At 40.7% G+C, this 12,307-nt stretch overlaps 1 protein-coding gene across 3 annotated transcripts in view; it reads left to right on the forward strand.

The window, feature by feature from the left end:
* Positions 1 to 12,307, forward strand: part of LOC110971863 (whirlin-like) — a 211,107-nt gene that overhangs the window by 121,697 nt on the left and 77,103 nt on the right. For all 3 annotated transcript variants that reach the window (XM_051950658.1, XM_051950659.1, XM_051950660.1), the window contains exon 4: positions 7,180 to 7,418. In XM_051950658.1, the coding sequence (XP_051806618.1) occupies positions 7,180 to 7,418 (239 nt within the window). The remainder of the gene's footprint in view (positions 1 to 7,179; positions 7,419 to 12,307) is intronic.

Consider the following 12,307-nt stretch of genomic DNA (forward strand, 5'->3'; position numbering starts at 1 on the left):
TTATCATGCATGTATACCAATGCATGCTATATGTCTCCTTAGTGTTCAATAAAGTGTTCATTAAAACCTGAACACGTAGCCTACAATAAGATTACTCTGACTTTCTACTAGGATGTGCATGCATGATTTCTGTAAAAGAAAAAAAAGCTGCAGTATTTTTAGTTTTTAAAATTCAACAACAATTGTATGCAGCATTCCATTAGTATTTGTAGCTACATTTGTTTAGAAAAAACACACAGCCCATTTTTTCCTGCCTCAAAAACAAATTATTTTACCAAAACAGATAATTTGCTCAAAGTAAATATTTGTGAAAGATTCCTGAATACTGTATTTCATTTTGGTTCAACTTCTAATTGAGTGTAGTGTGCAAACATAAGCAAATAAACAACAAATAGATTCTAATTTATTTACATATTATCTATTATATGATTTTTTACATAATAGGAATATACATTTTGAAATATTCAGTTTAATCATTTAATTCATGAAATGAGTCCTCTGGTCGCTGGCAGATAATGACACAGATTCCCTCTTGGATAGTATGGAGGAACATACACACTCCAGAAGGAATTGCTTCCAGAAGGAATTGCTTCCCTGCTTCTTCTCTTAAAAAGCACTCAATCATGAAAGACAGAACAGACATAAGGTCAAATCAGAAACATTACTGATAATGCTTCAAATTAATTCTGACTGACACCAAAGCTAAAGATTTTAATAGAACATTTACACTTGACTGTGACCATTTACATTTTAGAGCACTAAGTAGTACCCTAAGCCTATAATAGGTCTCATTCAGAAATCTTTTTGTGTTACTTCTTATTGTTGGTACAGTTACCGTATAAGCTCCTACACATTAGAAAGCTTTTGTATAGGCCAGCATCTGCTCTTTATACAGATGGCATTTGTAGTCTATACACACGTGGACAAAATTGTTGGTACCCCTCAGTTAAAGAAGGAAAAACCCACAATTCTCACTGAAATCACTTGAAACTCACAAAAGTAACAATAAATAAAAATTTATTGAAAATTAAATAATCAAAAACAGCCATTACTTTTGAATTGTTGATTAACATAATTATTTAAAAAAAACAAACTAATGAAACAGGTTTGGACAAAAATGATGGTACCTCTATAAAAGATTGAAAACTATTTGACCAGAGTGACATGATTAACTCAGGTGTGTCATTTAATTGACATCACAGGTGTTTCCAAACTCATAATCAGTCAGTCTGCCTATTTAAAGGGAGACAAGTAGTCACCCTGCTGTTTGGTGAAAAGGTGTGTACCACACTGAACATGGACAACAGAAAGCGAAGGAGAGAATTGTCCCAGGACATCCGAAAAAAATGATAGACAAACATCTTAAAGGTAAAGGCTATAAGACCATCTCTAAACAGCTTGAAGTTCCTGTGACAACAGTGGCTCATATTATTCAGAAGTTCAAGACCCACGGGACGGTAGCCAACCTCCCTGGACGTGGCCGCAAGAGGAAAATTGATGACAAATTGAAGAGACGGATCGTTCGAATTGTATCCAAAGAGCCCAGAGCAACCTCCAAAGAAATTAAAGGTGAACTCCAAGGCCAAGGTACATCAGTGTCAGATCGCACCATTCGTCGTTGTTTGAGCCAAAGTGGACTTCATGGGAGACGACCAAGGAGGACACCACTGCTGAAAAAAAACTCAAAAAAGCGAGACTGGAATTTGCAAAAATGCATGTTGACAAGCCACAAAGCTTCTGGGAGAATGTCCTTTGGACAGATGAGACCAAACTGGAGCTTTTTGGTAAGGCACATCAACTCTATGTTCATAGACTCAAAAACCAAGCATACGAAGAAAAGAACACTGTCCCTACGGTGAAACATGGAGGAGGCTCAGTAATGTTTTGGGGCTGCTTTGCTGCATCTGGCACAGGGTGTCTTGAAAGTGTGCAAGGTACGATGAAATCTGAAGACTATCAAGGCATTCTGGAGAGAAATGTGCTGCCTAGTGTCAGAAAGCTTGGTCTCAGTCGCAGGTCATGGGTCTTCCAACAGGACAACGATCCAAAACACACAGCCAAAAACAGCCAAGAATGGCTGAGAGAAAAGTGTTGGACTATTCTAAAGTGGCCTTCTATGAGCCCAGATCTGAATCCCATTGAACATATGTGGAAGGAGCTGAAACATGCCATTTGGAGAAGACACCCATCAAACCTGAGACAACTGGAGCTGTTTGCTCATGAGGAGTGGGCCAAAATACCTGTTGACAGCTGCAGAACGCTCATTGACAAATACAGAAATCGTTTAATTGCAGTGATTGCCTCAAAAGGTTGTGCAACAAAATATTAAGTTATGGGTACCATCATTTTTGTCCAGCCCTATTTCATTAGTTTGTTTTTTTAAATAATTATGTTAATCAACAATTCAAAAGTGATGGCTGATTTTGATTATTTAATTTTCAATAAATTTTAATTTATTGTTACTTTTGAGTTTCAAGTGATTTCAGTGAGAATTGTGGGTTTTTCCTTCTTTAACTGAGGGGTACCAACAATTTTGTCCACGTGTGTATCTGACAGTTAAAACCTGAACTGCCACATCTACAGATACAGACAAATAGGATTTTTGCCTTTGCGCTCAGCTCATTTGGATGACACCCTATCAACTAATTCGAACCCCTATATTGTCAGATGTCAACAGAGCAGTATGTCAACACACCATTACTTTCTTTTTTACTTAGTTACTTTTATTTGTTGTTTCCAAACACCTCAACACTGCTAATTGCGAATGGCTCCTAAATGCTATTTTAATACTCAATTCTGCAAATGCACCCACATATGGCCCCTCTGAACAAAAACTGAACAACAGACTTAACAAAAGACTTCACAAAAGACTGAGCATCTTCCAGCACCCATTAATAAAATGAAAACTATGTTTGAATCCTTATGGAAATCTTGTGTAATCATAAACCTATCACTGAGTGCAACACTAAACAATCTGCTGAAAGATCAGTCACTATTGGCTGCTTCACTGGTAGGGGCAGCCCCTCTGTATTTCACTCCACAGAATGAATTTCTCCTTCTGGTTCACATCCGGGTCATTTCCTGTGACATTTCTCCATTTCTGATGAGCCCCCAGACACATAGGCCCCCAGATTCTCTTCTGGACCCAGTGGCTCGCTCAACATCTTATCAGGATGTATGTTTGTTGGGAATGTATCTCTCAACGCTCTCCACACCCGAGATCTGCTGGCAGCAAAGAGCTCTGCATCATTTACAGCAGTTGCCACATAACTATTCAGACCTGCTTGCTGTAGAAGTTCCTCCATCACAGGAACTCCCAGGAGACTGGCCAAAAGCCGCTTGATGTCTCTCATGGCAGGTTGTGCCCCACCAAAACCTCCTCCAGTTTTGAAATCCAAAGATACGCCCCATCTTGAAAAGTCAGAAACTTTTCCGTTATGTCTGACATCTCTGTATTCTGCCAAGGCCTGTCTCCTGACAGTCACTGGGCACATCCTCTCTGATGCCCTTCCTTTCCTATTCTCAACTTCCCTTAAAGCCCACTGTCTCTCACTTCCTCAATCTCCATCACTGTCTCCATCCTCACTCTCATCCTCTCCTGGACCCACTTTCTTCACTTTCTGCAATCCTTCTCTTAACTTTGCAATCCATCTTTCCCATTATACACTCCACAGCATCAAAGCCACAACTCTCAACAGTATTTAAACCAAATTAACCTCTCTACAAATGTTTAATCATCATCTATATCAATTAAATGCCTCAGATGCTCAGTCTCTTGTCAAGCTTCTTCCCAAATCAGTGAAACATCCCCTCTATGTGTACACCCATGTGTTTCCTTAACTCCAAACTAAAAACTATCTGAGTCAGGTTGTAAAAGAAACCTCATGATAGGCCCCTGGTATTACTGCAAAAACAGACTAAACATATGTCACCAGTATCAGAAATAAGTAGGTGTGTGCACATGAGTAAATGCAAGAGTTTGTGGAAAAAAGCACACTAGCCTTGATGACGTTGAAGCCACACTTGTTGTCATCCACAACCTCAGGCTGTAGAGCACCATCAGCTGTCCTCTCATCAGTTCTTTGGGGGATTGGAATTCAGACGCATTCCATCATCTCAGTCTCTTCCTCAATGCTCACACCAGACGATACACAAAGAAAACAAACACAAGGTTAATGTTTCATGAAACCAAAAACAACTTCTTGCAATTTGCATATATTTGTCAATATTTAAGTCATTTTAATTGTTCCCAACAAATGACTTCTCTTAAGAGTCTCTTAAGTTTAGCCACCACTTCCAGTCTGTACTGGACTTCACAGTGAGACCATCTAACCTCAACTACCTCTAAAAATCAAATTAACCTCATGCAAAAAGCACCTCATTACCAGAGTAATAAGTCTCAAGCCCTGTTCTGCATCATCATTCTCAATAAGACTCCACGTTGGTTATTCACAGTCTCCTCCAATGCAGTCACACACACATGCAGAAATAAACAACAGACAGAGAGAAACTGCACACCAATCAATCAGCCAATCTACTAACCCCTATAGAAATCAGACTCTATTTTCCCCAATTCTAACAAACTTCATCAGAAAATGTCTTCCTCTGTTACCATTAATCATCACGCATTTACGCATGCTCATGCACACAGAATATCTTCACTGGTCTCTCCTCCTCCTCAGACTCCACAAAGGCTCAAATATAATTCTCAGATGTATATACATCCTCTATAAGACTCATATATATGTATTATCAGCTCACAACAGTTCTCCTATAAGGCTCATAAGGCTCCAGCAAATTCCTAAACGTCCCCCTGCAGAAGGGATCCGAGGTATCAACACTGGGATGGCAAACTCTCCTTATATGTCATTAACTCTTCTATAACCAATCACAACCTCTCTATATTTATTTAATAAGAATTCTATTCTATATGTATATATATATATATATATATATATATATATATATATATATATATATTTATATATCAGTTACACAAGTCGACTCAATTAGTAATATCCCCTATTTTATTCATGTATTCATCATCTGCTTATTTATATTTTAACCCTCTCATTTTGGCCAAATTTCACCCAAACAAGCACCACAGAGATCTCTCTCACACACATATAGCTCACACAAAGACACACACACATCAGGGAGGGGCTGGCGTGCACTCCAGACCCAGACCCCAATGCAGACACAGGCGCCACACAAACTCACAGAACAAAACACACACATTCATCACACAATCAAACAAATCAAACTCACTAAATAAAACACATAGGCCTATCCAACATCACCCAAACACACAATCAGCATCCGACTCCAGAGTCAAATCATTCACACATATCCTAAAAAGCATGCTTTCAGCCGCACCTTTTCTCTTCTTCTCTTTTCTCTTTTTCTCTCTTTTTCCTTATTACCTAAATTTGTGCTACCATGGAGCATAAATAACTCAGCCAAAAAGCTACTTTAGGAAACCACACGTCTATGGCCGGAACTTTAAAGTGCTTTATCTATGACTAAAGTAAATCTACACCCCCAGTTCCCTTTCTCTTTTAATGGAACTGACCTACTACATGTGCTCACATATAATAGGTTTTTCGGCCAGTATACTAAACTGCCTCTAAGAGGGCTTTTAATCCAGATTTGCGGCTTTCCATTCCTCTATATTATCCTATTTCCTTTATTTTCCTTTAGGCCTCTTATTCTCTTTCCTTTTCATCCCTTCTTCTCTATATTTTAGTTCGCCAATTGACCTTTGGGCCCCAAAGGTAAATCTACTCTATCCTCTTTTATTTTTAAACACCAATTTGACTACTCAGCCAACGTTCACATAAAGCGTCTAACTCCCTCATGTCTTACCGTTAACAAGATTCAGGCCTGTCCTGTTACACTTGCATGGTCTTTTAGCTTGCTCCATTGTTACTAGTTCTGCTATTCTACATTTAACCATTTCACTCTAACATCTATTTCTCTTTCTTCAACTTTTATTCTCTTATCCCAACTTTTTCTATCTACTCTATTCCCCACATTTTTCATGCGCAATAAACCCCAATTTAGACCGAACATCGCTCCAAACACCCATACACCACAGGACACCAGTGCACTAAATTCTTGACAGTGCAGCGTGTCAGCAACAACCCCACAGCACCCATGAGCAAATCAGCATCCCAATAATAGTGAGAACCAGCTCACCTGACGTCGTACCAGGACGGAGAAAAGCGACCAAGGGGCTGCAGGCTGTCGAAGAACGCCGCCACTGATCCTGTTCGTGACGCCAAATTTGTCGTTGTTTCTCTCTCTGGTGTCCGTGATGTGCAGGTGAAGGAGAAATGTCCGTGACACTGACTTTCTTTAAAAGTATTTTATTAAAAGAAAGAGCAGCATCGGTACAGACAGAACCTGACTGGAAGGAGCCGGCCAATTGAATCCTCCTTGCTTGACAATAGCCAGCGATCACTTTTATAGGTTTTCAACATATAGGAGGGGTTAAAACAAATGATTCTTTATTGCCTACCATATGGGGAAAGCAGAGAGCATCCCCAAACAACTCCCCCTTGTCTACAACAGCTGAAGAATCCCTAAATCAGTGTTTTGGACAGAAGAACCCTCATAAAAACACCTCCAACAGGGCTCAGTAAACAGGAGAACACTTTCCCATGGCATGGGTTGAATATAATGCAGATTCCATCTGTGGTCATAAACACCAGAGCAGACACTACATATAACAAGATACTAGAACAAACAAAACAGATTCTATACTACTAACTTATTAGGTAGTACATATAACAGATCAGATACCACAGCGTGGTGTTACATTAAACCCAACACTTTTAAATGAAATAAGCCTCATTCAGTTTGTTTTAAACTCCCTGTACAGGTAGATGTAATACTTAATGGGGATCGTGGGTGCATCTGGCCACGTCTTGGCTGTTTCTCTAATAATGAAAACAATGTGTTTTGTAGTTATATGATGAAACATGGCCTTAAAAGAAAATTTTATATGATTTTTGTTTCATCAAAATAGCCAGAAACACTGGGTCACTGTTGGCAGGTTCAGAATTCTAAGAGGCACATGCAGCACTTTTATGCCTTACCCTGATGTTTAAGTATCTACATTGTGTTTAGATGGTCAAATGAGCATGTAGTGCTCCTAATTAAAATGATCTGTTGCAGGTGGGTGATCAGATACTGGAAGTGAACGGTCAGAGCTTTGTCACCATCTCCCATGATGAGGCAGTTAACATCCTCAAAACAGGGTGCCAATTGTTGGTGAAAGTGAGGGACGTGGGCCGCCTGCCTCATGCACGCACAATGGTGGATGAGACAAAATGGATCTGCAGTCAGGTCATAGCTGAGACCAACGCTACAGCATGTCCTAACTCGGTTACCAACACCACTGCCTGCAGTTCAAGGTGAGTGCATGATGCTAAAGAAAAGCTTTGTGTGTTAAGAAATGCTACAACTGAGTGGGATTGGTGCAGAGACATCTTTGTGAATGATAACTGGGCTATGCTTCTTGTAAAGTCTTACATTTTTTTACCCTGCTCAAAAAAGTGTCCTGGTTGACTTTTGAATGGTTGAATTCAAGTGTACAGAAAAATGTTTAAAGTTTAAAACCAGAAGACAAATTATTTTAACATATGGGCTTGTAGCAGGATTTGTGACATTAAAACTAGTTTGCAAGCCAGTCTTAGTCCAACTAGCAGTTTAAAACAAACAAAAAAAAGCAATACTGAAACTTAATGTACACATTCCACAAACCCTAAAAGTGAAATTAAAAATGTTGATTTTGGATTTTTTCAATCATGAACAGATTTTATTAATATGTTGATGATTCACAACATATATCATCTCAAAGTGCTTAGCATAGTAAGGCTTACAAATACATACATATACATATACATACAAATACCTTACAAATGGAGAACAGAAAACCCAGCAATCCAAAACTGCCTTTTGGAGTCCCTATGAGCGACAGTGGGAAGGAACAACAACAACAACAACAAAAAAAACAGGCTCAGGGAAGCCAGCCATCTGCCTCAACCGGCTGGGATGAGAGGTGGGATGATGGGGGTGGGCATAGCAGGAAGGTTTGGGATTGGGGTAGCAGGTTGGAGCCAGCAGCCGAAGATCAGGGACGTGTAGCTCGAGATCCAGAGAACCACGGACAGAACAAAGGTGGGACACAGGACCTGGGGGAAAACGGAGTGAGTGATATGTAATGCTGATAAACAGTATACAGTGCATCTGGAAGACTATTCATACCACCTCACTTCTTCCACATTTTGTTATGTTGTTGAAAAACAAGAGGCTGGATAGCAGAGACTGAACTGATGGAAACACGAGGGAAGAGCTGAGTCCAAGACAGGGTCTGGAGACAAAGCAGGGCAGGTGGAAACCCAAGGGGAAAGCAGAGTCCATGTGGAAATGTGAATCTGGAAGAAACAGGGATCTGACAGTCCATGGTCCAGAGTGAGCAAATGAACTGAGTTTAAATAGCTGGAGGTGAGGTAGTGGGCAGGTGACCTGAGTGCGCTGATTACTGCAGCTGACACTCATTCAGTAATCAGCAGAGTGCAGGCAGGCGAAGCAGGGAGAGCAAGAGGGCGAGTGAGAGAGGGAGACAGGCAGACAGACGCAGAGACAGTCGGATACAAACAGAGGAAGCCAGAGGGACAGGTAGAGAGAGACACACAGGAGAGAGAAACACAGGAAGAGTGATGGAGAGGCAAGAGAGACAGATGACAGAGACAGAAAGAATGAGAGACAAGGAGGAAGAAGAAAGGAGAAGACTAGGGGCCAGAGCAGGGATCATTACAGTGTTAAATTCAATTGATTGGACATGATTTAGAAAGGCACACACCAGTCTGTATGAGGTCCCACAGCTAACAGTGCATGTCAGAGCACAAACCAAGCCATGAAGTCAAAAGAATTGTCTGCCGACAGGATTGTATTGAGGCGTAGATCTGGGGTAAGATACAGAAACATTTTTGAAGCTTTAAAGGCCACAAAGAGCACAGAAGAGCAAGAAGTTTGGAACCACCAGCCTCTTCCTAGAGCTGGCCGCCTGGCTAAAATGAGCAATCGGGGGAGAAGGATCTTGGTCAGGGAGGTGACCAAGAACCCGATGATCACTTTGCCAGAGCTCCAGCATTTCTCTGTGGATATGGGAGAACCTTCCAGAAGGACTACCATCTCTGCAGCACTCCACCAGTGAGGTCTTTCTGGCTAGACAGAAGCCACTCCTCAGTACAATGCACATGATAGCCTGCCAATAGGCATCTAAATGACTCTAAGACCATAAGAAACAAAATTCTCAGGTCTGAATAAAACCAAGAGTAAACTATTTGGCCTGAATGACAAGTGTCATGCCTGGAGGAAACCAGACACCACTCATCAACTTGCCAATACCATCCCTACAGTGAAACATGGTGGTGGCAGCATCATGCTGTGGGAATGTTTTTTAGCAGCAGGACCTGGGAAACTAATCAGAATTGAGGGGAAAAATTAATGCAGCAAAGTACAGAGAGATCCTTGATGAAAACCTGCTCCTGCTTGTTCTGAAACTAAGAGTGGAGCGAAGGCTCACTTCCAACAGGACAACGACTCTAAACACAAAGTCAAGATGACAAAGGAGTGGCTTCAGGACAAGTCTGTGAATGTCCTTGAGTGGCCCAGCCAGAGCCCGGACTTGAACCCGACTGAACATCTCCGGAAAGACCTGAAAATAGCTGTGCACCAATGCTTCCTGTCCAACCTTATTGAGCTTGAGAGGATATGTAAAGAAGAATAGGAGAAACTCTCCAAATCCAGGTGTGCCAAGCGTGCATCATCACACCCAACTAGACTGGAGGCTCTAATCACTGCCAAAGGTGCTTCAACAAAGTGTTGAGTAAAGGTTGTGAATACTTGTTTACAAAAACAAACCTATATACAAAACCGAGAGCAGCATAATTAAGGGTGATCGCGAGCAGCCGTAACTATAAGCTTAATCAAAGAGGAAAGTTTTAAGTGTAATCTTAAAAGTAGAAGGTCTCTACCCCCCCAAACCCAAACTGGGAGCTGATTTCACAACAGAGGAGATCACTCACTCAAACTTGAAGAAAAAACTAAAAACCCAGGTCTTCATTGAACACTCTTGCACTTGATAAAGTGCAAACAAATAAACAAAACCAACAACAAAAAAAGAAAAATCCTCACTACTTGTAGATAACATGGTCATTTTACCACACTTGAACTTGTTTTATGGCACTTATCCAGGTTGTTTCCTCCTGACTACATCCTTGCTCGTGTTGTATCTACTCTCAAATGTACATCACTTTGGATAAAAGCGTCTGCTGAATGAAATTTTAGAATTGTAATAGCTGATAACTGAAGGTTCTGCCTCCCATTCTATGTCTGGAAACTCTGGAACCACAAGTAAACCTGCAGTCTGAAAGCGAGGTGCTCTGTTAGGATAATATGGCACAATAAGGTTTTTAAGCTACAGTGGTGCCTGTTCATTAAGAGTTTTGTTTGTGAGAGGCAGGATTTTAAATTCTATCTGGGATTTTACAGGGAGCCAATGAGGAGAAGCTAGTCTAGGAGAAATATGATCTCTGCTACTGGTTCCCGTCAGAACTCTGGCTGCAGCATTTTGCATCAGCTGGACGTTTTCAAGAGAATTATTGATACATCCTGATAACTAATTACAATAGTCCAGTCTAGAAGTTATAAATTCATGGACTAGTTTTTCAGCATCACTCTGACACAAGATGTTCCTTATGCAGATGAAAGAAAGCTGTAATACAAAATTGTTTTATATGTTAATTGACATATCAAACATATTAAAAATAACTCCAAAACTTGGGTTCCCCTATAGCTCAATGGGTTAAGCGGCGACCCATGTACATGGTCTCGTCACCGATGCAGCGGCCTGGGTCTGATTCCCACTTGTGGCCCTTTGTTGCATGTCTTCCCCTACTCTTCCCCCTCCTTTCCTGTCTGTCTGTCACTACCCCATCAATAAAAGACAAAAAAAAATCTGTTTAAAATATAACTCCAAGACTTACAGTACAACTGGAGGGTAAGGCAATGCCATCTAGAGTAACGGTCTGGTTTCAGAGGTATTTAGGGCCAAATACAGTAACCTCAGTTTTGTCTGAATTTAATCGAAGAGAATTATAGGTCATCCAGGCCTTTTGTCCTTCAGACATGCCTGGAGTTTGGCTCACGGATTTGTTCCACAGACAAATATAGCTGAATGTAATCTGCATAGCAACGGAAATTTATGCAGTGGTTCCTAATAACATTGCCTAAAAGGGGCATATACAGGGAGGGCTGGTATAAATGGACTAACAGGGCTAAGCCCTCCCAGGCCAACACAAAAAAAGATGAGAAAAATATTTTTTAAATAACTTACAACAGATCGTTTTAAGTTTAGGTGAAAACAAAGGTAGCAACAGCACCAATCAGTCAAAAGAAAAAAATAGAATATCTCTAAATGGGCTTATTTTTTACAGCCCCAGGAGATACAGTCCACTTTCATTCATTTCGTTCTTCTAAGTGATTGATAGGTGTCATATCCCGCCCCCGTGATTTACTGATCATTTGGGCTAAGTTCAGTCAGCCCACAGGCCTTTGACACAGTGAGAAAAGGTTAAGCTATGGCGGGTGTTAGCATGAATGAGGTGGATTATTTGCTTTCATGTCCATTTTCCTCAATGTCTTTGGAGGAAAAGCTGGAAGTTAAGAGACTGGGATCACATCGGCTGTCGATGTGAGCTTCTTTTCAAATAAGGTAGGCCCATGTTGACCTGTTAAAGGACTGTGACACCTTGTTTTTGCTGAGGTCATCTGTCATACTGAAGGCGTGTTTTGCACTACATGTCGCCAAACAGTTGTAATAAGACAGTTGCAGCAGGCTATCTGTGGGCAGTTGTTGCAGTTGGAACATGTTTTGTAGTGGTGTGGGTGGGTGTGTGTGTGTGTGTGTGTGAGAGAGAGAGAGAGAGAGAGGGAGTGAGTGAGTGAGAGAGAGTGTTGATTTAGAGCACTAAAAAAGTATAGTGTACCTGTAATTGATGTAACTGTGTGTATCATAGGTGATGTTGCTTTTCTAGCTGTGTTAACCATTTAATCGTTATTATGCATTTGTTAGCCCACCCAACAAATTTCCCCACCAGCCGCCACTGGGCATATACAAAGTAAATAATATTGGTCCTAATACAGAAGCCTGTGTAACTCCATAACCAACTCTAGTGTAGGTGGAAGAATCATTGTTACCATGAACAAACTGGAATCTGTCTGATAAATATGATTT

Source organism: Acanthochromis polyacanthus, chromosome 7, assembly GCF_021347895.1.
Source record: "Acanthochromis polyacanthus isolate Apoly-LR-REF ecotype Palm Island chromosome 7, KAUST_Apoly_ChrSc, whole genome shotgun sequence".
Taxonomy (NCBI): domain Eukaryota; kingdom Metazoa; phylum Chordata; class Actinopteri; family Pomacentridae; genus Acanthochromis; species Acanthochromis polyacanthus.